The 27,699-nt window shown below is 57.4% G+C and overlaps 3 protein-coding genes across 3 annotated transcripts; 1 reads left to right on the forward strand and 2 right to left on the reverse strand.

Annotated features, from left to right (window-relative positions):
* Positions 1-526: 526 nt before the first annotated feature.
* Positions 527-6,071, reverse strand: LOC144266928 (perforin-1-like). The gene is made up of 3 exons (XM_077820510.1): positions 6,021-6,071; positions 3,719-4,304; positions 527-3,179 (listed from the first exon to the last, which is right to left on the reverse strand). Exons 2-3 carry the CDS (start codon positions 4,249-4,251, stop codon positions 2,102-2,104), a joined length of 1,611 nt encoding a protein of 536 aa, XP_077676636.1. The 5' UTR covers positions 4,252-4,304; positions 6,021-6,071; the 3' UTR covers positions 527-2,101.
* A 2,264-nt stretch (positions 6,072-8,335) lies between these two features.
* Positions 8,336-15,320, reverse strand: ZNF668 (zinc finger protein 668). Its single transcript, XM_077820509.1, has 2 exons — positions 15,144-15,320; positions 8,336-11,064 (listed from the first exon to the last, which is right to left on the reverse strand). The coding sequence occupies exon 2, from the start codon at positions 11,032-11,034 to the stop codon at positions 9,256-9,258; it is 1,779 nt and encodes a 592-aa protein (XP_077676635.1). The 5' UTR covers positions 11,035-11,064; positions 15,144-15,320; the 3' UTR covers positions 8,336-9,255.
* A 5,337-nt stretch (positions 15,321-20,657) lies between these two features.
* On the forward strand, positions 20,658-25,851 carry ZNF646 (zinc finger protein 646). Its single transcript, XM_077820516.1, has one exon. The coding sequence runs from the start codon at positions 20,770-20,772 to the stop codon at positions 25,849-25,851; it is 5,082 nt and encodes a 1,693-aa protein (XP_077676642.1). The 5' UTR covers positions 20,658-20,769.
* The last annotated feature ends 1,848 nt before the right edge of the window (positions 25,852-27,699 follow it).

Raw genomic sequence — 27,699 nt, forward strand, 5'->3', positions numbered from 1 at the left:
AGCCATGTCGCGGGGCCAGATCAGAACCAGCGCCCCCTACAAGGGAAACGCTCTGTGTCCCATTCTCCAGCCTCCTGAGCCAGCCAATCCCCCTGCTCTAGAGCCAGATGAGAGCTGAATACCCTTAGAAGAAAAATTCCTCATATCCCCTCCTTAATCTCTTGGCAATAGCAGTGTCTTGCAAATGTCAGCTTGGGGATATTAATGCCCACTAATAACATGGCCCATCTCCCTGTATCTCTTTCCCACCCACCCCACTCTGTCCTGGACAGAAGCCAATCCCTTTGGTTGGCGTTAGCCACATTACATTGGATTCCCAATTGCAGCAAATTCATCCAGCTATTTAGCTCCCGGGTCTTGCCATGCCTTGCTCCTGCCCAGCCTAGAGCTCCCCGTCGTGTTCCCAAGTGTGTATTGCAGCCACTCATTTCTACTCTACATCTAGGTCCAGCCCACTGAGGTTAGAAGAATCACAAGGCTTCCTGCTTAGAAATTTGCTTTCACAAATGTTTATTGAAGCAAGGAGATACATTTGCAAAGATCCAGAGAGCTGGAATCCTACCAGAAGCAAATCATTTTGTGGTGGAGATGCAAAGCTGCCCAGCATTTTAAACAGGCTGGAGGTATTGAACTTACAGTCAGCAGGGTTCAGAGTTAACAACCCTCATTACCAATTAACAGCACCATGGATCTAGGCTCTCACAGATGCAGATAGGGGTGAGCCAGGAAGATGCTTTAATCCCAGATGTAGGGGGAATTTTCCCTTTCCAGTGTGACCCCAATGCAGTGCCATCTCCCTGAGCCTGCTGATAGCCTGAACCGATAGGCCTGTGGCATGTCATTGTGGGTGTTCACTCTGAATCCTACCAATGGCAAGTGATGTCGCATCATCTCTGCTGATCATCTGAGCATGGAACAGCCAGCTAGACGGTAGGTGGGGCCTTCACATTCAGGATGAGACAGTTAACCCCAAAGGTGCTGGATAATTGTGGAAAGCCACAGAAATGACAGCTAGGGAACAGCCCTCTAATGAATCCTCCCTCCAGGAGCCCATCCCATCCTCTGGTGTTTAGAACTTCGCCCATCGCTGAAGTATCTTCGGGTTTTTGCAGAGGGTTAATCCCTGATGCCACAATAGGACGGGACTGAGCTTTGCTCCTGATGATCTCTTTTCAGCTGGGTACACTAGACAGGTAATGACAGTGGGTGGATGGATACGTGGGGTGGTGGATTAGTTGCACTGCCGGCACGTATTGGTTGACTGGATGAACTTGACATTCATGGGTTGGTTGGTTGCACTGGCTACACATGTTGGCTGGACGTACGTAAGATATTAGTTGCGTGGCTACACCAGATGCACTAGGTACATACACTGGTTGGTTGCCTGGATGGATACATTAGGTGCATTGGATACACTGGTTGGCAGGATACGCTAAATACATTTGTTGGTTGGTTGGTTACAGTGGACATCCGAAACACATTCATTTGTTGGTTGGCCGGCGGGCTGGCTTTTTACATTGGATGCTCTAGATAAATTCAATGGTTGTTTGGATGCACTGGATACATTCATTGGTTGGTTTGTTGCATATGTTGGATGCACTAGATATATGCACTGGTTGGTTGGAGGGATGGATATGGTGGATGCACGTCACACATTCTTTGATAGGTTGGTTGGATAAATTGGATACACTAAATCCAATTGGTGGTTTACTGGTTGAATACTTTGGATAAACTAAATGCAACAATTTGTTGGTTGGTTGGCTGGCAGTTGGCTGGATGCGGGGGGCAGATAGGTTGGATGCGGTAGGTTGAACGCCTTGGTTTTTTGGGCACACTGGATGGCTGGAATCATTGGACAGGCTGGTCTGAGGGATCTGGAATGGGCGGCTCCTGCTGGGATATTTTTCCAGAGGGAGTTGTGAGGATATCGGGTCACAGGAGCAGATCGTCTCTTCTGGGTATAGGAAAGACCAATACCTGAGCAGGAGTAACAGCATGAAGCTCAGTAGCGTGAGCAGAGCGGGAGCTAGGAAATGCTCTGGGGGATAGGGAGTGCTATTGACCAGAAGGCCTCCACCTCCTTCCCCTTGGCTGTGCTCTGCTAGGGTGGCTGGGAGACATAGTCGAAGCAGCTCCGGCCCCCGAGGTGGGGCCCACAGCGCAGGCTGTACTGGAACCAGATGCGGCCGTGGTTCAGGTAGCAATCCTTCTGGTGGGGCCCCCCAGCCTCCAGCGGGATGTCGCAGCTTCCCAGCAGGTCATCGTCCCACTTGTTGTCCTCGTCCCAGACCTCTATGCGGATCTTGCTGGTGCTGGTGATGCGGATGGTACCGAAGTCTAAGTGGACGTTCCAGACGGGATTGTTGTTGTTCCAGATGGTGCCGGTCTGGATCTCCCTTCTCTCAAAGAAGACCTTGACGAAGGCATCTGTAGCAGTAACGTAATCCCCCCACAGGCTGCTGGCCGTCTTCACTGTCACCGTGAGCTTCCCCAGGCCACGCTCCCGTGAGCAGCACATGGTGTTGGTCATGGTATCCCCGGGGCAGAGGCAGGAGCAGGGGTCATGGGCGCTGCGTTGAGTCCCCGAGGGGCAGCTTCGGGTGCAATTCCTCCACAGGGCCCTCTCACGGATGTACTCACTCACCGCCCGCCTCAGCGCCTCCCGCTTTGGGTCGTCCTGTTGCAGCAGGATGTGGATGGGGTGCAGCAAATAGGACACCAGGCCGGGGCTGGCTTTGAGGCTCTCCTTCCAGGTGGAGAAGACCTTGGCATCACTCCCGAAGAGCACATCAGTCGTGCTCTCTCCTCCCTCCACCTCCACGTGGCGCTCCTGATACGTCTCGTGGAAGCTCCCTTGGATCTTCCCCTTCTTCTTCTCCTCCTCGCACTTGCTGTGCCCACCCTTGACTGAGCCCATTCCGATACTCTTGGCTGCCTCCATGCTCAAGCAGTCCTTGATCTCATCGTCAGTCAAGCTGCTCATTGCCGCTTCGCAGACCCGCACGGCCGTCACGTCCCGTGCCCGGCCCCCCAGCTGCAGCTGGGACAGGTAGTGGGTGCCATAGTTGCTGATTAGCTGCTGGTACTCCAGCTTGGATTTGCTGTCGTACTGCTCCGGGAGGTTCTCCAGCGCCAGAGTGAAATGGCTGGTGAGCGGGGGCGTCTCGCTGACCCGGAACCTGGTCAGGGAGACAAGGGGAGGAGTGTGCTCAGCCCAATGAGTCAGCTGAGATCATTAGCTGTGCAGCCTAAGGCCCCAGCCAACCCAGAAGAAAGGGTCTAAGCAGGTGGTTCCTATTCAATGCAACCACCCAGTCTGCTGAACTTCACAACCTTGCTGGGGATACCGTCAGCTGCTTGATAGTTCTGGCCACAGCAGGTGGCCGGGGTGTCCTGACATACAGGACACGAAAATCCCCCACAGCTGGCCAGTCCCAGATGTGAGCTGGTGCCCCCTAGAGGGGAAAGGCCTCTCTTCCCTCTTCCCCGCTCTCTTGAAACGAGCTAGTCTCCTGTCTTCGAGCTGGATGGGAACCAGGGCCCCCTAGAAGGGAAAGGCCCCATGTCCCATTCCCTGTTTCCCTAAAACAAGCTAGTCTCCTGTCCTGGGGCCGGATGGGAACCAGAGCCCACTAGAGGGGAAAGGCCCTGTGTCACCTTGTGGTGTTGCTGTGATCCCAACTCCAGATGAGCCCTCCTGACTCAGGCTGGCTCTCACCTGTAATAGCCGCAGGAGACCTCATGGCTCATGAAGCTGTATTTGTCCTTCCGCGTGTGGTCTAGCAGGAAACTGGCCAGTTTGGAATGTGATCCGGCCAGCGCCACCTGGACATTAACCTTGGGCTTCACAGGCACGTCCAGCCCCACCTTCCAGTCGTTCTGCACCGGGGACGCCGCGGACTCCATCATGCCCATGGCCGACTGCTGCACCGAGCTACTCAGGTTCTGTTGGCATGAGACGTGGACCCTCCAGTCCACCACGGCCAGCGGCAGCCTCTGCCACTGCCCTCCTTGAAATTGGTTCCGGCACAGGGTGCAGGTGCCGTCTGGATTCTGCCAGTCGCTGCTGTCCACCAGATCGGCCCCCTTCCTGGCCATCGTGGTCACATCGATGCCCATTCCTACCAAGCTGTGCCCGGGCACGAAGGCCGTGTGCTTCTTGCATTCATTGACCGTGCCTGTGTGACAATGGGAGGAGGCCCCGGGGAAGATGAAGAGGAGGAGGGGGATGAAGGCACCAAATCTGGGCATGGCTGATATGATGGGTTCCCCCACCAAGGAGAGGCCGTCAGCCTCCGAACAGCCTAGAGGAACAGACACACAGAGGTCCAGAATTAGTGACAATCCAGTGGCAGGCAGTTCCATTGGTTAACTCTGTTGTAGCAACAGACATCCACTTACCATCCATGACATCTACCATGTTCTATAGCACACCCATGAAAACTGTGGGCTCCAGAAACTCTTGTGGCATTACACAAATGACCTGATGCCTCATTTGCATGTTTGACTACAGATTACCTAATTTGCATCAATTCCCTCCTGTCCCTATTTCCCAGATGTTGTAATACCAACACTAACTATGAGGAGGAGGTATAGTTTCACGTACCCACTCGACAGTGTGCTATATAATCATGGGTCATTGCAGTTCCTCAATGGGGCCATTAAAGGATGGTGCAGTGTGGACAGATTCTGTGGCTTATAATTAGTGGGCTGATGCAGTGGCTAGGTCTGGCCACTAGTGGGCAGTGCAAAGCCACACACAACCCGTGGCTTCGAGTGGTGGCTTTTATAGCCAGCAAGAGCAGCGGGACCTTGGGCCACGCTAGGCGTGACTGGCGTTGCTGTGGAAACTGCTGGGGCCCCCTTGTGGCCACGCCGAGTGGTGGATTTGGTTATGTTGAACCACTGATGGGGGGTCATTTTATGGGGTTTCTCTCCGGCGCTGTCACCTTTACACTGTGGCTGTTGGGCAAAGAGAGCAGGAAATTCTGGTGCCCCAGAGGAGACTCTGGGCCCATCTAGCCCAGTATCCTGTCCCCTCCCTTTTGCCCTGGATCAGGCCCATGGGCCCATCAAGCCCGGTATCCTGCCCCCTCCTTGCCACCCGAGAACAGACCCATGGGCCCATCTACTCTGGTATCCTGTCCCCTTCCTTCTGCCCCAGATGCTTTGAGCACCTCATACTTCTCTTTGCGTCCCTCCCCCTACTAACCACAAGGGATGCTGTGTTAAATGTTGATTTGAACTGTTTCCAACTTGGGTTGGAACTGTACAGCAAAGCTGGCTGTGGGGCAGGAAAGGGTAACAGCTCTGCATCCTGTCAGGGTAGCAGGCTCGGACTGGGAGGGGACAGTAAATGTTTGAACTCACCCCGGCAGAACCAGGCAGGAAAAACGCATTTGAATATGGACTGCTTGGTTCTGGCCAGCCCCCAGTCCCCCTGCAATCCGAGCCTTGGGGTTCCCTCCCCCCGGACTCTGCCGGTGCTCCTCAGTCCAGATCTGCTGCCCCCCACTGCTTCGTTGCCAATAGAAAATTGAACAGCCTGAAATTGCAAGATGCCCCTGATATGAAGGGTATCAACTACGTAAATTAATGATCAAAAGCTGAGTGGCAACGTGGTCTAGTGGCTGGAGCACTGGATTGAGAGTCAGGGCTCCTGGGTTCTATTTTCGCTCTGGCAGTGGAGTGGGGTGAAGTGAGTTAGAGGGTTGGGGGAGTCAGGACTCCTGGGTTCTATTGTCACACTGGGAGGGGAGTGAGATCGAGTGGGTTAGAGCAGGGAGGGACTGGGGACCCCGATCTTGGTTCACGTCTGTGCAGCACCCAGAGTGACGGGGTCCTCAATCTCGGCCGGGGTCTGTGCAGCCCCCGGCGCGATGGGGTCCCCGATCTTGTCCAGGGTCTGTGCAGCGCCCAGCGCGATGGAGTCCCTGATCTCGGTTGGGGTCTGTGCAGGGCCTGGTGCAATGAGTTTCCCAATCTCAGCTGGCGTCTGAGCAGACCCACCCATCACTCACCTGCCTCAGGAACTGAGCTGAGGAATATTTCGGCTCCGGGGCCCGTCGGCAGCCAGGGTTGGTCTGTGCCTCTGCTGGGAGAGATGCGCTTTGAAGGTGGATGAAGGCAGCACGCAAGGTCTCCCGTGTTCTCAGTGTCTCAGCCGTCCTCACGCTCCCCCCAGCGCTGAACTCCTGCCCCCCTTTACACCCCCAGCCACAGCCAGCTGCACAGGAAGCTGTGGCCAGCAATTATTCCACCCCTGTGGTGGATCAAACGCGGTTCCCATGAGTCTCGACCCACGGCATGAGGAGCTAGAGAGGCTGCAAAGGAACCCACAGTGAGACAAACCCTGCACTACCTGCCCTGGGAGAGTGTCCCCTATTGAGCCCTGACCCCGCAGCCCTGACCCCGCAGCAGAGCACCCCCTGGTGCCACACTGGAGCATTGGGGCCAGCACTGCCTGCCCGGGGGAGAGCGCCCCCTGCTGAGCCCCTCACCCTGCAGCACAGCGACCCCTAGTGCCGCACTGGGGCCAGCACCTAGTGCCTCAGGGACCCCACTGTAAATACAGAGCCACCCCACCGATGCCAATGGAATCAGACCAGGATTCTGATCCCTGGGTAAATCCGGAGCAAGCCCAATGCCCTGGCCCTGTGGGGTAGAGCTGGGGAAATTGGGCACTGAGGGGCAGGGGATGACCCTGGGCTGCTGTAGAGCAGGTTTGAGGTTTCCTTCTCTCTCTCTGTTCTCCCATGTTTTGTTCTATCCACCTTTTCATGCCCTGGGACTTCAACCCTAGAGTCCCACAGCTCCCATATTCCCCCATCAGGGGATTCTGCTCACTCCTTCACCCCCTGCTGGTAGGACCCCAATCCCTCTGCATCCCCATATATTCTACCAGGGGTCTCCCTCACTCCATCCCAGCGTGCCCCCCCATCCGCTTTTGTCTCCTTCTCCCCCATGGAGATACAAGCTGGGGGTGGGGGTGTGACACACTGTACCTCAAAATAACAACTGGGAACCCCCCTATTCAACACTGTGATATGACAATGAAATGTTTTGTACAATACATGCCTTGTGAGGTATCGTTTAAGAAGTCTTGCTCTGCTGAACATGAATATCCTGTTGACTGGTGAGTGCTATCATGGTAGGTGAAATTATCAAGTGCTGCAATATGTTTGCTCCGGAGATATGTGGTAAGTGTGAAATACCCACAGCCAGCCTCTTGGTGACAACAAAGGTGCAATGAACAAGACACATGTATATGAGGATGGGCCGGACACGTGTTGACGGCCGATCAAGAAGAATCCAGAATCTCAGTGACATCGCCACTTGGTCTCTCTCCTCTCCCATCTCAACATCTTTGGGAAGACAAAGACTTTGAACTGGGGAGATTGGTCCCAGGCTGAGAAGGGAAGCCAGCCTGTGTACAGAGAACTGTCAACCGCCTGGAACACCCAGTGGGGTGAGAAAAGTTCCTGGATTCAAATCTAAGTTTAATGAGCTTGCACGGTTGAAGAGAATTTCTTGAGCTCTGTACGTTCCTGGGGTGCAAGGCGAGGGAGATTGGCTGGTGTCTGTCTCTGTTTAATTGAAGCATTCATGCAATTTAGCTGGGTGTAAGAGACAGCCCAGGTTGGAGAGCTAAGGGGACACAGCGGTGCCCCAGTTCAAGGTTCTACCCTGGGGACCCAGTCACAGGGGGCAGTACAGAGGCATGGGAAATAAATTGGGGCGGGGCCAGGAGAATTCAGAGTCACGCCCTCTTGGAGGAGGGGCCCAGGAGCAGCGAACACCACGCCCTCTTGGGGAGGGGGGGCGGCTATGGACGCAGGGTCCCACCCTGCCTGGGAGCACAGAGCCGTACTCCCAGGACTGCAGTGAGAGGGAAGGGGCCCCAGGGATGAGAAAGCCAAGCCCTACGAGTCTAGAGACAGGACGTGGGGAGGGAAGGAGCCTCTGGGAAGAGCCCCAGAAAGGGCGAGGAGCTCGAGGGCTTGAGAATCATGCTCCCACGAGGGTATCACACAGCCACGCCTCTTCTGTGAGAAGGTGGGGCTTGGGACCACACAGGCACCTCCCCTGGGGTTCAGGAAGCTGGGTTTAGGCAAGGAGCTGAGGGCTGAGTGCGAGTCTCCCAATTTCAGGGAAAGGCCCCCCCCAGGTCCAGCCCCCAGCACAGGACTCCTGGGTTCTGGCCCCTGCTTTGAGAGGGGAGTGGGGTCTAGTGGGTTAGAGCAGCGGGGGCAGGGAGCCAGGACTCCTGGGTTCTATCCCCGGCCCTGGGAGGGGAGGAATCACAGCAAGCCCCCAGGTTACAAAAAGAGGGGTTTATTTCATTGCAGCGGCAGGAGGCCGGTTTACAAAGAGGCTTGTGTCGGCGGCTACCACGAGCAGTTCCCCTAACTGCCGTTCCACCCCCTCGGCCCCACAAACCCTTCCAGCTCCCCCACGCCACGCCCAGAAGCGAATCAACCCCTTGCTCTCACGGATAGCTCCACTTCCCTCCAGCAGAGGGCAGCTCCGCCCCCCCCCCCCCCCCGCAGACTTACACGCATGCGGACCGCGTCTCACCAGCCAGCCACGTCCGATGGGGCGGGGCCTGGGAGCAGAGAGCCACGCCCCCTGGGGAAGGGAGGGGCCAGTACAGCCACGCCCCCTGGGGAAGGGAGGGGCACTGAACCCCGTGCTGTCCTCCTTTCATAATCTCCCCAGCCTCCTACCCCTCTGTAAAAGGGAGCGGCGGGACAAGGAAAGAAGGCTCCGTGTAGAGGCCCCCCCGCCCCGCTTTGGGGAACAAAAGGAACCCCCCATGGGAGATCAGGAGAGGGAGAGGCCCAGAGGATGAGACAGTCACACCACCTGGAGGGAGTGTCTGATAGCCACGCCTTTAGAGTGAAGGGGAGGAGCCCGGGAGCACAGAGCCACGCCCCCATGGGGCTCTAGGGGAGCAGACGGCTATGGTCCTGGAGAGAGCGGGGCTTAGGGGCTCAGAGCCATATCCTCTAGGGACTCAGGAGGGGGAGGAGTCCTGGGGCGGGGGGGGGCATATAGCCATAATCTTCCAGAGGGCTGGTGCCTGGGAGCATAGCCCACACCCCCATGATGGCTGAGGAGGGCAAGGAGCCCGGGGGGCGAGCAGAGGGCTATGCCCACCTGCGGGGGGTTTACCAAGGAGCCCACGCCCCCCAGAGCGGGGAGGGGCCCCAGCGGCACACAGAGCCACCCCCCACCCCCAAGGGGGGGAGGGGCTCAGGAGGACTGGCGCAGTCCGTCTGGCAGGCAGCCGCCAGGCCCACGGGGGGGGGGGGCGGCGGCCTCGTCGAGGGGTGGGCCGGGGGCGGGGCCGTGGGTACGCAGGTGCTTGCGGAGGTCGGAGGCGCCGAGGAAGGCCTTGCCGCAGCGGGGGCAGGCGTGGGGCCGCACCCCGGAGTGGATGCGCTCGTGTTTCCGCAGGCCGGCGCGGTCGGAGAAGCCCTTGCCGCACTCGGGGCAGGGGAAGGGGCGCAGGCCGGGGTGGAGCCGCTCGTGCTTGCGCAGGTCGTAGGGCGAGGCGAAGGCCTCCCCGCACTCGGCGCAGGTGGGCGCCTCGGGGGCCGCCTCCGGGTGCTCCCCCCGACGGTGGAGCCGCAGCCCCGCCGCCTCGCCGAAGGCGGCCCCGCAGAGCCGGCAGACGTGGCGGGCCGCGGCCCCCGCGTCTTCCTCCGCCGCCGCCGCCTCCTCCTCCTCCCTGCCGCCGCCGCCCCGCCGCTCGCCGTGGGTCCGCTCGTGCTTGCGGAGGCTGGAGGAGACCACGAAGGTCTTGCCGCAGCGGCCGCACTTGAAGGGCCGCTCGCCCGAGTGTACCCGGTGGTGCTTGGTGAGGCTGGCCCGCTCGGCGAAGCTCTTCCCGCACTCCCCGCACTGGAAGGGCCGCTCGCCCGAATGCACCAGCTGGTGCCGCTTGAGATCCCAGGAGGCCACGAAGGTCTTGTCGCACTGCAGGCATTTGTAGGGACGCTCGCCGGTGTGGATCCGCTGGTGCATGGCCAGGTCGGCCGGCTGGCGGAAGGCCTTGCTGCACTTGTCGCACTGGTAGGGCTTGACGCCCTGGTGGGCCCGCTGGTGGCGCCGGAAGCTGGAGGGATCCGAGAACATGCGGCCGCACTGCGGGCAGAGGAAGGGCTTCTCCCCGGAGTGGGTGCGCTGGTGGCTCTGGTAGGACGAGAGCTGGGTGAAGCCTTTGCCGCACTGCCCGCAGCGGTAGGGTTTCTGCTCCGCGTGGATGCGCTGGTGGCAGGTGAGCGAGGAGGAGCGGGAGAAGGCTTTGCCGCAGTCGGAGCAGAGGAAGGGCTTCTCCCCGGTGTGGCTACGCTCGTGGTTCTTCAGGTCCTTCAGCTCGGCGTAGGTCTTCTGGCAGGCGCCGCACTGGTAGGGGCGTAGGCCGGCGTGGATGCGCCGGTGCTTGCGGAAGACCGAGGGGTCGGCGAAGGCTTTGCCACACTCGCCGCAGGTGTAGGGCTTCTCCCCGGTGTGGGCCCGCTGGTGGATCTTCAGCTTGGAGAGCGTGCCGTAGCCCTTGGCGCAGTGGGAGCAGCGGAAGGGCAGGTCGCCGGTGTGCCGGGCCATGTGGACTCGCAGGCACACTGGCTGCATGAAGGCCTTGCCGCACTCCTGGCAGACGAAGGGCTTCTCGCCCGTGTGGCTACGCCCATGGCTACGCAGCTCCGGCGCCGTCTTGTAGGCCTTGGAGCACTGCGGGCACTGGAAGGGGCGCTCGGCCGAGTGGCTCAGCTGGTGTTTGTGCAGCTGCGAGCGGTCGGGGAACTCCTTGGCGCAGCTGGGGCAGGTGTGCTTGGCCGTGGCGGGGCCCCCCCCAGCGTGGCACTTGGCGTGGCGGAGGACCCGCGGCACGCTGGGGAAGGTCTTGCTGCACGCCAGGCACTTGTAGCGCCGGCCGCACTTGGCATAGCTGGCAGGCTCTTCTTTCTCCTCCTCTTCCTCCGAGTCGCCCTCCAGCTTCACCACAATGCTCACTTCGGGCTCCTCCATCTTTGCGGGGGAGGGACAGGGGGCTGCTCTCTGAAAAAGAAGGCAGGGGAGGGTTACAAGGAGGGGTACATAGCGAGATCACCCCCCCCCCCCCTTGGGATACAGTACGATGGCTGGGATGTGCATTAGGGAAAAAATCCCACTGCTCACACCAGTGTGTCCACTGGGCTGCATATAGACTCAACTAGTACTGTATAATCCTGCTCTTACTAGGAGTTCAGCTATTGGGCTGCCGATAGACTAAACTAAAAAGGTATAATCCCACCTCTAGCTGCTCTAAGGCTGCCTGTAGACTAAACCAGCAAAATATAATCCCACCGCTTCCACCAGTGGAGCCATACAGGACGGGAAGGAAGGACCAGCCATTAGGACACTACCTGAAGGCTCAGGAGATCTGGATTCAAGACCCTGCTCTGCCACAGATGCCTTGTGTGACCATGGCTACATCACTTGTTCTCTCTGGGCCTCAGTTTTCCCATTTGTAAAATGAGGTTAATAGCAGTTCCTATGTCCCAGCGGTGTTGTGAGCATAAATATCTAAAAGACTGAGGTGCTGATATACTACAGAAATGGGAGCCAGATATGTATCTAAAATAGGAAGACACTAAACCAGGAAAGTATAATTCCACCATTGGCCTGCACAGAACGTAGGTTCAGATCCTTATAATCCCATGAGCACCTGCATGTAGAATAGGTCAACAGTTTATCATCCCACTGCTCACACCAACAGGTCAATTGGGAGCACTCCAACGCTGCAGACAAAGGGGACATGGTTACACAGGGGGCTGACCAGGTATTTAACCACTCCCGTGGCTGCGAGTCTATTGTGAGGCACTTGTGGGTGCTGAACAAGGGCATGTGTTCAAATGGAGAGCCAAACATTTGTTTTGCCACTCCAAGGAGCGATAGCCTTAAAATCCAAGAAACACCATAGATCTGTTTTTCAAGGTCATCTATTTGCCTTTTCTTTTTCGGTCAAGAACTGTAATGAGGCCACAAAAGGTCTCATTAGTTTTGTAGGACCCACAATATTTCCAGATTTAGCCAACCAGCAGACGGTGCACACATTGACAGGGCACGGTAACAGACAGAGGAGTCTCCTCTCAGCATCCTGGATCCTTTAACTGATGTCCTCTGCAGTTAAACTGAGTTTTAAAGACGCTCTGTCCTAAAGATAAAGCACCAAGGTTTCCTGGGCACAAATCAGTTCCCCAAAGGGCTCAGGGACATTAAAATAAAGAGCTCGGGTCTATTTCCTCTTTGTGGCTTTTTGCCTCTCATCAGCCAGCCCTGCTATTTCCCGCTCATATCAATGGACTCAGCCTTTCCTGTAGACTAAACTAGGAAATAGGTCTGATAACTAGATTCCCAAGCCAGAAGGAACCATTGTGATCATCTAGTCTGTCCTTCTGGATAACACAGGCCAGAGAACATCCCCCAGATAATTCATCCATCCATCCATCCATCTTACTTTAAAAACTGGCAGTGACGGAGAATCCACCATGACCCGTATTAAATTGTTCCAATGGCTAATTACCCTCTCAGTTAAACATGTCCCAACTTCTTTCCAGTCTGAATTTGTCTTCAGCTTCCAGCCATTGGATCACGTGAGACCTCCCTCTCCTAGCCTGAAGAGCCTGTTATTAAATATTTGTTCACCATGTAGATACTTGTAGACTAGTTGAGATTCCCTTGTCTATGCATCCCAGGATTGCATTAACTCTCGTGGCTACAGGTTTCAGAGTAGCAGCCATGTTAGTCTGTATCCGCAAAAAGAACAGGAGGACTCGTGGCACCTTAGAGACTGACAAATTTATTTGAGCATAAGCTTTCATGAGCTACAGCTCACTTCATCGGCTGCAGCCCACGAAAGCTTATGCTCAAATAAATTTGTCAGTCTCTAAGGTGCCACGAGTCCTCCTGTTCTCTTGGCTACAGCATCACGTTGGGAGTTCCTGTTCCACTGAACATGACCGCAAAATTTTTTGAGTCACTGCTTCCCTAGAGTCCCCCACTCTGTAAGTAAGGTCTGCGTTCTCTGTTCCTAGATGGATCCATTTACATTGAACCGTATCAAAACACGCATGGTTTGCTTGAGCCCGGCTTAGCAAGCAAGCCAGATCGCTCTGTAGCAGTGACGGGGCCTCTTCATGATCTACCACTCCTCTAATTTTGGCGCCAGCTGCAAACTTGATCAGTGATGATTATATGTTTTCTTCCGGGGTCGTCGACAAAAATGTTAAGTAGCATAGGGCCAAGAACCGACCCCTGCGAGACCATATTGGGAACACAACCGCTCGATGATGATTCCCCGTTTACAGTTACATTTGGAGACCTATCAGTTAGCCAGTTTTTAATCCGCTTAATGGGCCGTGTACATTTTATAGCATTCTAGTTTTTTGAATCAAACATCGTACGGTACTATGTCAAATGCCTTACAGAAGTCTAAGGATATTACATCAACTCCATTACCTTTATCAACCAAACTTGTAAACTTATAAAAAAAAAAATCAAAGTTACTTTGACAGGTTCTATTTTCCATAAATCCCTGGTGATTAATTATATTACACTCCTTTAATTCTTTATTAATCCAGTCACTATCTCGCCCAGGGTAATGTCAGGAGTCTCTGGATCATCCTGGTTACCCTTTTAAAAAATTGGCACTATATTAGCAGTCTTCTGGCACTTTCCCAGGGCTCCAAGACTTACTGAAAAATCAACATATTGAGAATGCAAAGGAAACGCAGACACCAGAGCCCCTTTGCTTTGGTAGCCCTGAGCACGAGGAGCAAACAGGGGGTCAGGAGCACAGATGTCTTTGTTACAATGAGCAGGTAGACATGCAGCAAACATGGGGTCCGGGGCATGGATTGTTTAGTTGCACCGAGGAGCAAAGTTAACCGGGTCCCTTTAGGACCAGGAATTGCAAGGGCTAGGGGGCCAGAAACCTAGGGCAGTTCCGGAGAGCAACAGTTTGCAGGTATTTGCCATTCTAGGCAGTAGCCTCCCCTCTCCCTCCGGGGAATTTTGTGCATTATTTCTTGCTTGGGGTTGGGACCTGCCGGGAGGCAAAAAGCAATTGCAAAATGACTGTCTTTAGGACCGGGGCAGGCGAGACCGGTGCAAAGGGGTGGGGGGGTGTCATCCTGCAGAGACAGGGAAAGAACAGCGCAAGGAGACAGAGATGGGCCGCGTTTCTGCGTGGGTTTGCCCGGCTCAAACTGCAAAGCAAAATGGCTGTAGCTAGGACCAGGGGAAGGTGGGAAATGCAACCCACAGGGGGCTAGGAGGTAGGACGGGATTGCCAAGGGGAACTCGCCTCTCTTTGTGCATTCGAGCCTGGAGACAAATACCGAGCGGGGCTTGAGTTGCATAGGTTGCAACACAAGCCAAGCAACGTGGCTCGGGAAGGGGTGGGTGTGTGTGTGTGTGTGTGTGTGGGGGGGGGGAGTAGAAGAGAGATTTGCAAGGCGAGGCCTGTTGCAAAGGGAAGGGCTCCCTTCCAAAGCAATCATTGCATGGCTCCGCGCTTGCAAAATGGCTGGTTTTAGGACCAAGGGAGGAGACGCCGCCCCAAGGAGGCAATGCAAAGGAGAGAGATGCTGGAAAAGAGTATGCCCCAAAAAAGGGGGGGAGGAAGGGGGGGGGTGTTTATTGTCTCCTTCTCCGCACTGAAGGATAGAGCTTTTGCACAAGAAAGTCGTGCAGAGGCGGAGAGGGCTGGCGGCAGGGCGCTGGCTCGGGCGGCTTGCAAAATGGCTCTCTCTAGGACCACGGGAGGAAGCGCCACCCCGCCGGCCGGAGCAGGGTTTGCAGGGAGGCTGCACCAGCGTGCACCCGAGGCGGACAGGCCGCCCCGGGGGCCCTGCGAGCTGCGCCTGGCTGGCTGGCTACCGGGGCTGCTTTGCACCCGGGCTGGCGAGGAGCAAGGCTGGGTTGCAAAATGGCTGGGGCTCGCATCAGGGGAAGAGGCTCTCCCCCTGGAAGGAGGGTGGGGTGGAGTGGGGTGGGGTGGGGGGGGCAGTTTGCAAAGGAGATTTGCCCCCTCCCCAGAGCTGGCATGCATGCACCCCTTAGGAGGGCTTGCAATGGGTTAATCTCTGCCTTACCTGGCGTCTGCCTCGCCTTTGCTGCTGCTCCCCACTCCCTGCTGGAACGGAATGAGTCAGCCCCTAGGACCCTGAGGGAGGGGAAGACAACTGTGGGGGGAGGGGGGGGAGAAATGCAAAGTAAAGGAGCCGCTTAAAGGGATATTAACCCCCCCACCTCCATAGCCCAGCAGGCCTCCAGCCCCTGGGGGGTGTATTGTCGCCAGGTTGGCGGGGGTTGCTACACCCCAGAGCCTGGGGGGTTGGGGTGGAGGAGGGGGGGTTGATGGCAAAGGTAGGAACCTTGCTCCCCGGTGGGCTGTTGGGGGGCGGGAAGAGGTTGGGGGTGGCACCGCAGGAAGTGTGGCGTGCCCTGCACAGCACGGTGGAAGGGGGTGTGGCCATAACCGGAAGTGTGGCATGCAGATTATCCAATGGGAAGGGGGGCGGTACAAACTATTTTATCGGGGGACACCCCCCGCCCCAGAAAGGAGTGGTGGCGTGGGGGAGTGAAGGGGGCTGAAGGGAATGCTGCGCAGGGAGGGAGTGGGAGAGAGAGTCCAGGAGTCCTGACTCCCCTCCCCTCCCCCAGAGAACCCAGGAGTCCTGGCTCCCAGCCCCCCCTCTAGCCCCCACTCCCCTCCCAGAGCCAGGGAGAGAACCAAGGAGTCCTGGCTCCCAGCTCCCGCCCCCTCGCCTAGAGAACCCAGGAGTCCTGACTCCCCTCTCCTCCCCTCCCCTCCCTCCCCCAGAGAACCCAGGAGTCCTGGCTCCCAGCCCCCCTCTAGCCCCCACTCCCCTCCCAGAGCCAGGGAGAGAACCAAGGAGTCCTGGCTCCCAGCTCCCGCCCCCTCGCCTAGAGAACCCAGGAGTCCTGACTCCCCTCTCCTCCCCTCCCCCCCCCCAGAGAACCCAGGAGTCCTGGCTCCCAGCCCCCCTCTAGCCCCCACTCCTCTCCCAGAGCCAGGGAGAGAACCAAGGAGTCCTGGCTCCCAGCTCCCGCCCCCTCGCCTAGAGAACCCAGGAGTCCTGACTCCCCTCTCCTCCCCTCCCCCCTCCCCCCCCCCCAGAGAACCCAGGAGTCCTGGCTCCCAGCCCCCCTCTAGCCCCCACTCCCCTCCCAGAGCCAGGGAGAGAACCAAGGAGTCCTGGCTCCCAGCTCCCGCCCCCTCGCCTAGAGAACCCAGGAGTCCTGACTCCCCTCTCCTCCCCTCCCCCCCCCCCAGAGAACCCAGGAGTCCTGGCTCCCAGCCACCCCTCTAGCCCCCACTCCCTTCGCAGAGCCAGGGAGAGAACCCAGGAGTCCTGACATATTGAAGGGGAAGGATTTGACTGTAACATAAAGATGTTGATGGGGGGGGGGGGTCAGTTTTTCTCTGTGGACCCCGCCCCCAAGGTGACCAAATAGTAGCTGTGAAAAAACGGGACCGGGGGGAACAGGCGCCTACTTAAGAAAAAGTGCCCAAAACAGGGACTGTCCCTTTAAAAACAGGGTCACCCTCTTCCCCCCCCCGGAGGGAAGTTGCAGGGATTTGGCACGGAATGGGGGGGGGGGGGTGGGGGTGTAACTTGGCCCCCCAGGAGGCGCGTGTGGGGGGGGACCCCTTTAACGGTGACACCCCCCGGAAGTGCAGCCCCATGGCCGGGGGGCGGGCTTCCCGGGAAGGCTTTCCAAGCTGCACATTTCCTGTTTCCTAGCAACAAAAGGAAGTATTTGTTGTGCCCTAGGCTGGGTGACTCTTCCAGCCCCGGCCCCCTGGCTGAGGGGGCAGCAGGGCCTGGCGGGGGGGGGGTTTGCAGGCGCCCCCCGCCCCCCAGCAGCAGGGCAGAGAGGGGGGCTACAGGGGCAGGGCCCTGCTCTCCACGGGGGACGGACCAGAGCCACCCCCACGGGCTGGGAGGCGAGATTTCCACCCCCACGGGGGGGTTGTTGAATGGTCTGGCCCGCCTGGAGACCCCCCCCCCCCAGCAGGGAAATCAGCCCCCCAGTGGGCAGGTGTCTCGTCTCTTCCAGGGGGCGGCAGGAGGCGGTGGATCGGGGAGCCCCCACCCCGGCTCGCTCCCAGGACTGGGGGTTCGCCCCGCCTGGGCTCTCCCGCCAGCAGAGGACTGGGGGTTCGCCCCGCCTGGGCTCTCCCGCCTCCAGCATCACAAGCCCCTGGGCGCTCCGGTCTCCAGCAGCTTGGGGTTCACACCCCGGGGATGTGTCGCCAGCCTCTCGGACGCCCCTGGATCCAGACCCTCGGGGCTCAAGCCCCTGTGAGCTTCTGTAGCCAGCCACTCGGGGTACAGCAGCCTTGCACCCTGCGAACTGGGGCTCAGTTCCCTCAGCCGTGAGCGCCTCTCTCCAGTCGCTGTCTGGACCCAGACTTTTGGGGCTCGGAGCCCCCCTTCCGACTTGTATCTGGACCCTGCCAGAATCTGGAATTGAAGACTGAACTCCACCAAAAGTCTGTGCCGGTCCCTCCCCTGCGGGATAAGGCACCCCGGGGAGCCCTGTATTTTTGGGGCTCGTCCCTACAAATTTCCTCTCTCTCTTGTACCCTGAAGATCCTGTGTTTGCCTCCACGTCTGGCTGTCACTTGGGTTGTGACTCCCTGCCTGGAAACTGCTTCAACTCTCCTGCTCTTGGCCTGTGTGTTACCTCTGGGATGCTCTATTGGACCCTGGAGGTAAGAGGCTGGCTTTTTGGGATGCTGGGTTGTACTGGGGTTAGTTAGGGCCCCATCTTTATCCTGAAGTCACATGTAGTCTTTTAAAACGCTTTTTCCTGTTGTGCTTATGAAGTGGGTGGAGATGGTTATTCTCGTTTTATGAATGGGTAAACACAGGGACGGGGATTTACACACTCCCTTTGCAGCCCTGGGGATCAGAGCTGGGAACCCAGGGGTCCTGGCTCCCAGCCCCACCCCCTGTTCCAATCCACTAGACCCCACTCTCCTCCCAGAGCTGGGGTTAGAACCCAGAAGTCTTGCTAATTCCATCCTCCCTCCCTCCCTGCAGTTTTAAATTGGATGCAATTGTTTCTCGCCCTTCCTTAGCTAAAAATTGTGTGGAATGGCTGTGTGTCCTGTATGCTGTGTCCCGCCCTAGAAGCAGCTGCATTGCAATGCAGGATGAGTAATCCCCAGGCAGCATCGCTGTGTGGCTGTTACCCAGCTGACCCTCCCTAGAGGTGGCAGCATCTCCGTGCCAGGCGAATCATCCCTGTGCTGCATCGCTGTGCAGCTGTTCCCCTGCTAGCCCACCCCAGAGGCAGCCACATCTCAGCGCTGAGTGAAATGTATTGTCCCCAAAAGGACATCTCACTGTCTTTTTCTCTACCAAGGTTGTGGAGTGGCCTAATTTACCTGTCTCACTATGAGCACAATCAAGTCATGTTGGAGGCTAGAAACTTTGAAAGTCTGTTTTTTAAAAGGCTCCCAATTTTAAAGAGCGACTGAATGGAAAACAGCCACCCACCCACACCCGCCCTGAGAGATTGTTGTTCCTTTAGCAATCTCTGGGCCATTGAAGGCAAATGAGTTACACCAGTCACAAATCTTAAAGTTCCCCAACCGATTGCGTGTCCTGCCACCAAAAATTCTTCTCCAGGGCTTCCACTTCTTATGCTTCATCTCAAGCCAGCGATGATATTTGCTCGTGGGGGCAGAAAACATCCATTGTCAATTTTGCCTTGTCCCATAAATCTGTGTGTGTGGCGCTGACCCTTGCTGGAGGGAATTGGGGGCCCCAGCCCCGTGGCGTGTGTGTGTTTGTGTTTTCCCACCCTGATGTTTTGTCGATCTTTAAAATGTGGAGCCTGCTACAGCCGGCTGCTGGTGTTCAGAGCCTCAGAAATGGCTTGATGGTGCTCAGAAATATGCCTGGTTGATATTTTTTAGGGGCAAAAGTTTCAAATTAAGTGAGAATTAATTGCGTGTTTTTTCTGTGGTGTGTCAGTTATATTTAGCACTTTATTTACCTTGTTACAGGTGGCAAAATGGAGTCATGCACTTTTCTAATTATTATAATTATTATAATTTTAAGTTATCCTTGCCCTAATCAAGGATAAGACACTTATTACAGGTGTTAGCCTTACTAAACATGAGTTGGTATCTGTTTTCCCCATTTAGAGGTGGGGAAACTGAGGCACAGAGAAGGGAAATGTGTGTCTTTTTACTTACTCTGTGTCTTTTTGGCAGAGCAGGGTATAGAACTCAGGTGAACCCACCCTCCTCTAACCACTAGAGCCGCGGTTCTCAACCAGGGTTCCCCAGGGGGGGCCACGTGCAGGTTTCAGGGGCTCCACTAAGTAGGGCCAGTATTAGACTCCCTGGGTCCCAGGGCAGAAAGCCGAAGCCCCGCTACCCCGAGCCCTGCCACCCAGGGCTGAAGCTGAAGCCTGAGCAACGTTGCTTCACGAGGCCCTCTGTGGCGTGGGGCCCCGGGCAATTGCCCTGCTTGCTACTCCCTAACACTGGCCCTGGCTTTTATATGCAGCAAACCAGTTGTGGCACAGGTGAGCTGTGGAGTTTTTATAGCAAGTTGGGGGTGGGGGGGGTCTCAGAGAGAGAAAGGTTGAGACCCCCCTGCACTAGAGTCCCGTCCCCTCTCTGAGCCAGTGATGGAACCCAGGAGTCCTGACTCCCAGCCACCTCTCCCATGCACTCTAACCCACTAGACCCCGCTCATCTCCCAGAGCTGGGGCTAGAACGCTGGAATCCTGGTTCCTTTTGCGAGAGAACTGAGTGTTCGTGACTGTGAGGGGGTGTAGCTCCCTGTCCTGGGCACACACAGTTCTGCCAGTGCCCCTCAGTCTCGATCCACAGACCCCTGCAATCCCAGCCCTGGGCTCCCCCGACCCCCAGCTCCGCTAGTGCCCCTCAATCCAGACCCGCAAGCCCAGGCCTTTCTTAAACCAAGTACTCCTCCAAAACATGACACAAGCGAGGAAGCCGGGGAAGGAGGCCTGCTGACCACATTTCATTTGTAACCTGCGCTCAGCTTGGAGCTAGTCAGCGGAGGGGACAGCTTAGTTCCTTTGCGTCCCCGACAGAGCTGTCTGTGACTGGTGTTCTGGCAGGCAGGCCAGCTTCGTTTTCCCTTCTCAGACACAATGAGACATCAGATGTTTGTCTTCAGCTTCCTTACATGCTGTTTTATTTAGAACAGGACTCCTGGGTTCTATCTCCAGCCCTGGGAGGGGAGTGGGGTTGAGTAGGTTAGAGCGGGGTGGGGGCTGGGTGCCAGGACGCCTGGGTTCTATCCGTGGCTCTGCTGTGTGGCGTTTGCTGTCCAATATCCTTCCACCCGCCAGGCTATCAAACAGCGTAGCCCAGGGTAACCCCGTCTGGTCTTTGTTTTTGCGCCTCCTTGGGCTTAGTTCCCCTGGTCTGGAGAGGATGAAGCCATGGGTCCGGTAGCAGCCAGGCGTGAGGCTTGGATATGGTCACTCATTTGGCGGCATTTTAACCCCCCTTCCCTTGCTTGTGTCCCTGCAGCTGCCGCCTTGGGATGCCGTAAGGAGCCGGAGGAGGAGGAGGAGGAGGAAGAAGCAGCAGGAGGGGATGCAGGCTCGTTGCACCGGAAACGGAGCTCTCCGGGCCACCGGCCCGGCCCCGTGAAGCGGGCGGAGACAGTGCCCTCCCGCCGTCCGATGTGAGCGATGGAAGAGCCCGGCTGCGAGCCGAGCCAGCCGCAGCGGGAGGAGCGGCCGTTCAAATGCGGGCAGTGTCAGCGTAGCTACCGCCATGCCGGCAGCCTGGTCAACCACCGGCGCACCCACGAGGTGGGACTCTTCACTTGCCTGCTGTGCGGCAAGGAGTTCTCGAACCCCATGGCCCTGAAGAATCACCTCCGCATCCATACCGAGGAGAGGCGCCACCGGTGCCCGGACTGCGGCCGCAGCTTCCGCGTCGCCTCCCAGCTGGCCAGCCATCGCCATTCGGCCCACGCCAGCCGCGGCCAGAAGGGAGAGGAGGACGGGGAGAACAACTTCCAGCAAGGGCAGGACTCCTCGTCATCGGATGCCGACGTCTTCCCCGCGCTAGAGGGCGGCGGCGCCGGGACGTTGCTGAGCAACCTGGAGAAATACATTGCCGAATCGGTGGTGCCGGCTGATTTCTCCCAGCTGGAGTTCCCTGGCAAAGCGGAGGAAGGCCAGGAGGCCCCCGGCCTGCCGGCAGAGGAGCGGCGCTATAAATGCAACCAGTGCGATAAGGCCTACAAGCATGCGGGCAGCCTCACTAACCACAAGCAGAGCCACACGCTGGGCGTCTACCAGTGCGCCGTCTGCTTCAAGGAGTTCTCCAACCTCATGGCGCTCAAGAACCACTCCCGGCTGCACTCGGAGTACCGCCCCTACAAGTGCCCATTATGCTGTAAGGCTTTCCGCCTGCCCAGCGAGCTGCTGAGCCACCAGAAGGCCCACGAGAAAGCCCGGTGGGCTGGGAGAGCCCCCTCGGAGGGCTCGGAACACAGCGTCTCGGAGGAGGACTCCATTGAGACTTCGGCCAAGCTGGATATCTACCAGCCGCCGGCGGCCGCCTTCGGAGAGGGCGCCCCCTGCAGTTTGAAGGATGGGGCGAAGGCTGGGGGCGGGGACCGGGGCAGTCCAGATGGGGAGCTGTGCGTGAGGTGCGGGGGAAACTTCGCCGATGAGGAAGAGCTGAGGAACCACAGCTGCCTCTACCCAGAGGAGGAGGAAGAGGAGAAAGAGGATGGGGGTGGCTTGGCCCAACCCACGACGGATTCAGAAGGGGCCTGGGAAGCCAGCAGTAAGGACGGAGACCAAGCGCGGCCCTACCAGTGCGGGGAGTGTGGCCGGACCTACCGCCATGCCGGCAGCCTCATCAACCACAAGAAAAGCCACCAGACGGGTGTCTACAGCTGCAACTTCTGCTGCAAGCAGCTCTTCAACCTGGCGGCCCTTAAGAACCACCTGCGGATACACCTCAAATCTAAGCCGGCTTCCCGGCCCAGCCTCCGGTACTCCTGCCCCCCAGCGCCTGAAGAGGCTGCTTGCCACCTCGACCAGAGCCCCGCTGAGCCAGCCGGCGGGGAGAGGGCCACAGAGCTGCCAGGCCGCGGGGAAGCGGATGGAGGAGGTGCTCTCAAAGAGGAGGAGGCTGGTTGCATGGAGGAGGAAGAGGATGGGGCATCAGAGGAGCGGCCTTACCGCTGCGGGGAGTGCGGCCGGACCTACCGGCACCGGGGCAGCCTGGTCAACCACCGGCACACCCACCGGACAGGCGTCTACCAGTGCTCCCTGTGCCCGAAGCAGTACTCCAACCTGATGGCCCTACGCAACCACGTCCGCATGCATTTTCGAGCATCGCGGGGCAAGGAGCGGGGGAACTACCCATGTGCCAGCTGCGGAGAGAGCTTTGAGGAGGAGGCAGAGTTCCAATGGCACCAGCTGCGCCACGCGCCCGGGGACACCGCCCCCTGCCCCAAGGAGGGGAAGGAGGAGGAGGAACCAGGCAGCATCCGCACGCAGGAGGCAGCCCTGCTGCAGGCCATCAAGCGAGATGTGGAGGAGTTGGAGGCGGTGGGGCCTGGGCCAGGGATGTCTCACATCTGTGGCTGCTGCGGGATGACCTTTCGCGACCTGGCCAGTTTGCAGAGCCACGCCCTGGTGCATGGCGATGGGGAGCCTTGCACGGGAGAAGGCGAGGTGGAGCCGCCAGGCAGACGGGTGTACAGTTGCGAGCTCTGCGGCAAGTCCTACCGCCACTCGGGCAGCCTGATCAACCACAAACAGACGCACCAGACGGGGGACTTTGAGTGCTCGCTCTGTGCCAAACGCTTCTCCAACGTGGCTGCCTTCAAGAGCCACTTACGTGGCCACCAGAAGCCGAGGAGGGGCCGAGCGGGGCCGGAGGAGGAAGAGGAAGGGGGCGTGGCGGAGGCGGAGCCCAGAGATGCCCCTGATGGGACGATGCAGCCGGAGGGAAGTGGAGATGTTGGGCATGGTGGCCCGGAGAGTACCCGGGTTGGAGAGGAGGGGACGCTGAGCGAGGAGGAGCCCCAGCGGAGCTACAGTCTGCGGGGAGGCAGTGCGGTGAACGGGTGGCAACACCTGAAAGAGGAGGAGGAGGCCGAAGCGTCACCACCCGGCAGCCCCAACTCTGAGCCCTACCCAGGCGAAATCCTCAACCACAAGAACAGCCAGCAGCTGGGCATATACCAGTGCTCCCTGTGCCCAAAGGAATACTCAGACCTGGAGGCACTGAAGAGCCACTTCCGCGGCCATGCCACGGCCCAGCAGCCGGGTGCCAGTGCCGAGGAACGTCCCTTCCTTTGCAGCCTCTGCGGCATGATCTTCCCAGGTGAGATGGACCTGCAGCGCCACCACGGCCTGGCTCACGGCGGGGATGGGGAGCCACAGGAAGGCAGCTTGGAGGCTGACGAGGCTGCGGCTTTCCCCGGGCTCCAGCAGGAGGGGGAGGAGCGGCCAGATGAGCGCGACGGGGAGGAAGAAATGCTCCTCTCCCACATCTGTGGCTACTGTGGGCAGACGTTCGACGACATGGCAAGCCTCGAAGAGCACAGCCTGGGCCACCGGGAGGAGAAGGAAGCGGCGTTGGCTGACACCACCATCCAGCTGCGGCTGGGACCGCGTCTGGAGCTGCCGGAAGAGCAGAAAACCGGTGTGACGCCCCCAGACAGCCGTCCCTATGCCTGTGGGCAGTGCGGGAAAACTTACCGGCACGGTGGCAGCCTGGTCAACCACAAGAAGACCCACCAGGTGGGAGATTACCAGTGTGGCGTCTGCTCTCGGCAGTACCCCAACCTGTCCGCCTACCGCAACCATCTCCGTAATCACCCCAAGTGTAAGCTGAATGACAGCCGGCCGGCCGGCAGTGGGAACAATGCAGGGAAGGAGCCGGTGCTCCCGCACGGCAGGGAGGGAGGAGAGGCAGCTGCGGCCCCAGCTCCCGGAAAACGGGACCCAGGTGGCAGCGATGCCGAGGAGGGCAAGCTGCACGTGTGTGATGTCTGTGGGGAGCTGTGCAAGGGCGCGGCAGGGCTGGAGGCACACTGTGCCACCCAGCACCCGGAGGAGGAGGAAGAGCTGGTCCGTGTTGCCAAGGAGGAAGATGAGGAGGGTGGCAGCGGGGAAGAAGGCGCCACGTCGGAGCGCCCCTTCTGCTGCGAGCAGTGTGGCCGAAGCTACAAGCACGCGGGCAGCCTGATCAACCACAAGCAGACCCACAAGACGGGCCTCTTCCGCTGCGCCATCTGCCAGAAGCTGTTCTACAACCTCATGGCCTTGAAGAACCACAACCGCATCCACTTCGAGACCAAGCGCTACAGGTGCACCCAGTGCCCCAAGGCCTTCCGCCTTCAGAAGCAGCTGGCCAGCCACCAGCGTGTCCACCGCGAGAGGAGACCGCCACTGCCCTCCTCGTCCTCCAGGAAGTTGGCTCACGCCAAGAGAGCAGGCAAGGCCCACGCCGACGGTGGCAGGGTCTCGGAGCCGCCCACGGCCCCCAAGAAGGACCCCGAGGAGCGGCCGTACCGGTGTGAGCAATGTGGGCGGACCTACCGCCATGCCGGCAGCCTTCTCAACCACCGCAAAAGCCACAAGACGGGTCATTACTGCTGCCCCGTCTGCCCCCGGGCCTACCCTAACCTCATGGCCCTCAAGAACCACCAGCGCATCCACTTCGAGGTCAAGCGCCACCGCTGCCCGGACTGCGGCAAAGCCTTCAAATGGCAGAGGCAGTTGGTGAGGCACCAGCTGATCCATGCCCAGCGCTGGCCTCGTCCCGGCAGCAGGAGCTCCCCCGCCCGCCCCCTACTAGAGGGCAGCACCCTTGTCCGGAGCAAGACGGCACGAGAATGGCGGGCCGCCCGGAGGGAGCAGGGCGGCAGCCATGTTGACGCCTCAGGTGGCCACGGGGATGGTGGCCATCTTGGCACTACCTCAGGTGGCCATGTTAGTGGTACTTCAGGCCCTCATGTTGACAGCAGCCATGTGGGCAGTGCCTCAATTGGCACCTCAGGTGGCCATGTTGTTGGTGGCGCCTCAGGCGGCCATGGTGATAGCCGCCATGTTGGCAGTACCTCAGGCAGCCATGTGGGCAGTGCCTCAATTGGCGCCTCAGGCGACCATGTTGACACGGGCACCCAAACCCCAGTGGGCGTCAGTTCGGCACCCCTTGGCCCTTTCCAGTGCCCGGTCTGCCCCAAGCAATTTCCCACCCCATCAGCCCTCAAGAACCACGGCCGGGTTCACACTAAGAAGCGTTTCGAGTGCTCGGAGTGCGGCAAGGCCTACCGGGCCTCTCGGGACTTGGTCCAACATCTGTGGCGGCACCAGGCGGAGGCAGAGGCTGGGGCCGCTCCTGGCACCAATGGCCTGGTGGACCAGCGCCCCTACAAGTGCGACCGTTGCGAGCGGACGTACCGCCACGCTGGCAGCCTCCTCCACCACAAGAAGGTCCACACCACCGGTCTCTACCACTGCCCCGCCTGCCTCAAGGAGTTCCACAACCTCTTGGCCCTTACCTACCACCTCCGCACCCACTCGGACAAGAAAGGCCGCTGCTGCCCGAACTGCGGCCAGGCCTTCCGGACTTCCAGCCGCTTAGCCAGCCATGCCAAGGCCTGCCACGGCCAGGCCGGCCGCGCCAAAGCTGGCCACGCTGCCACAGGAGGGGCCCAGGGGCCTGAGGCAGGCCCCTGCCAGGACACGGGGGTGGATGGCAATGCCACTGTCACCATGGGGCAGGTTAGCTGAGGGTCGTGCGAATGTGTGGGTGGGGGGGATGAGAGGGGATGGAGAGATGGAGGCGGGGGAGTCAATGTCGATCATTATCCTAGCACCAAATAGTTAGGGAGGGGAGGAATTTTCAGAGGCACAAACGGGCATGGGCAGGAGAGGCGCCCAGTTTGCCAGTTGCGGGGGGGCGGGGGAGGCAGTTTGTGGGTGGCATGGACCAATTAGTGAGGGAGGTTTTGGGGTGGATCCCAGTTCTCCAATGGATGGGTGAGGGGAAGCGGTGTTGGTTTGATTCTCTGCTGCCTTTTTGTGCCTCTGAGAACTTTCCCCTTAACCCTATTTTACCTTGTTTTGGCCCCCAATTCAGGAGAGATCTTAAGCACCCGCTTAACTCTAAGCACGTGCTTAAATCCAATTGATTTCAATCAAGTTTTCAATCAGCTTGGCTGTAATTCTCAACGGATTCCACTGAAATTCGTTCAGATGACGCTCCAGTGATCTCCTGCACAGGAGCCTGAACGTTGTGGTTTTAAAAAAAAACAACACAAAACATTGGTGCCATGGTTTTATTTTGGTTTGGTTTGTTTTTTCGACGTCTGTAGAATTTAATTTTCTGGTTTGTTTTGACCAATTCCCAGCTCCTTTTTAAATGGTGTCTGTTATTGGAGAAGAAGGAGGACATTTTAAAAATTGCTTTCGTGTGGAAAAAAAAAAAATTTGCCCCTAAAAATTGACACACGTGGAAAAAAATAGTCTAATTTTTTTTCCTCCCCCCCCAAAATTGGCCAAGATGTCCCCTGCAAAAAGTCCAAATATCTTTAATTTAAAATATCTGTAATTTAATTTTTTTTTTAAATAGACACCTTTTGTCTGAGACTTTTGGTTGTGTTTTTTTGGAAGAGGGAGAGATTTATTTATTTTTTTAAAATTTCCTCCTCAATCAACAAAAGTTGGTCTTAAAAAAACAAAAAAAACCTTTTTTTTTAAAAAAAAAAAAAAGAAAGAAAGAAACTAATAATAAGACACGCTTTTTGTACTGAGAGCAAATTGTCTTAATTATAACAATTTTCCTCCCAAAACAAACAAACTTGTCTTGTTTTTGAAAGAGAACTAAGTTTCCGTTTAAGGAGAATACAAATTTTAAACTGTTTTTTTTTTTTTTCCTGAGAAGAATCAAATCTGAATTTTAAACCAACTTTTCGTTTGTGAATAACACACATTTGCTTTCAAAATTCCTTTGAAACAATTTGCTTAAAGACTCCTTTTATGGGGGGGAGGAAATAAAAAAAAATGACCAGTCTTTCAAGAGAGAGAAATGTTGGGGTGTTTTCAACTGAGGTATTGAATTGTCATCGTAGAAAAATTTCCTCCTTCATAGGTTGGGATAAAATATAGTTATACCTCCCAGAAATCGTTATTATTGTGCTACTGATCCAAGATGTATGAATATTTTTTATTGTTCTATGGTGCAGAATATGTAAGTGTATTGCAGAAATCCTGATGGTACTCAGATCTCTCACACAAAGCAGTCTTCTCTTTTAGAAACTCCAACACTTAAATTTTTCCTGTATTTGTCTCGGTACGTGGAATGGTTTTAAAAGAAGATTCTATTCCCCACTCCAACTACAAAACCAAACTCCCAGCTGCCTCCACTTTAACCCGTTCGACTCCCCTCCCAGAGCTGGGGCTAGAACCCGGGAGTCCTGACTCCTAGCCCCTGTCCATCCCCCGCTCTAATCATTAGTCCCTGCTCCTCTCCTGGAACCGTGTTCATATTGAAATGGCTATCGCTTGTTCTTCCCCCAGCTGTAATTTGGTGGCTCTTCTGTGTCGAATAAGAACCAATAAATCTGGGGGTTTCCTGCC

Source organism: Eretmochelys imbricata, chromosome 6 (assembly GCF_965152235.1).
Source record: "Eretmochelys imbricata isolate rEreImb1 chromosome 6, rEreImb1.hap1, whole genome shotgun sequence".
Lineage (NCBI taxonomy): Eukaryota > Metazoa > Chordata > Testudines > Cheloniidae > Eretmochelys > Eretmochelys imbricata.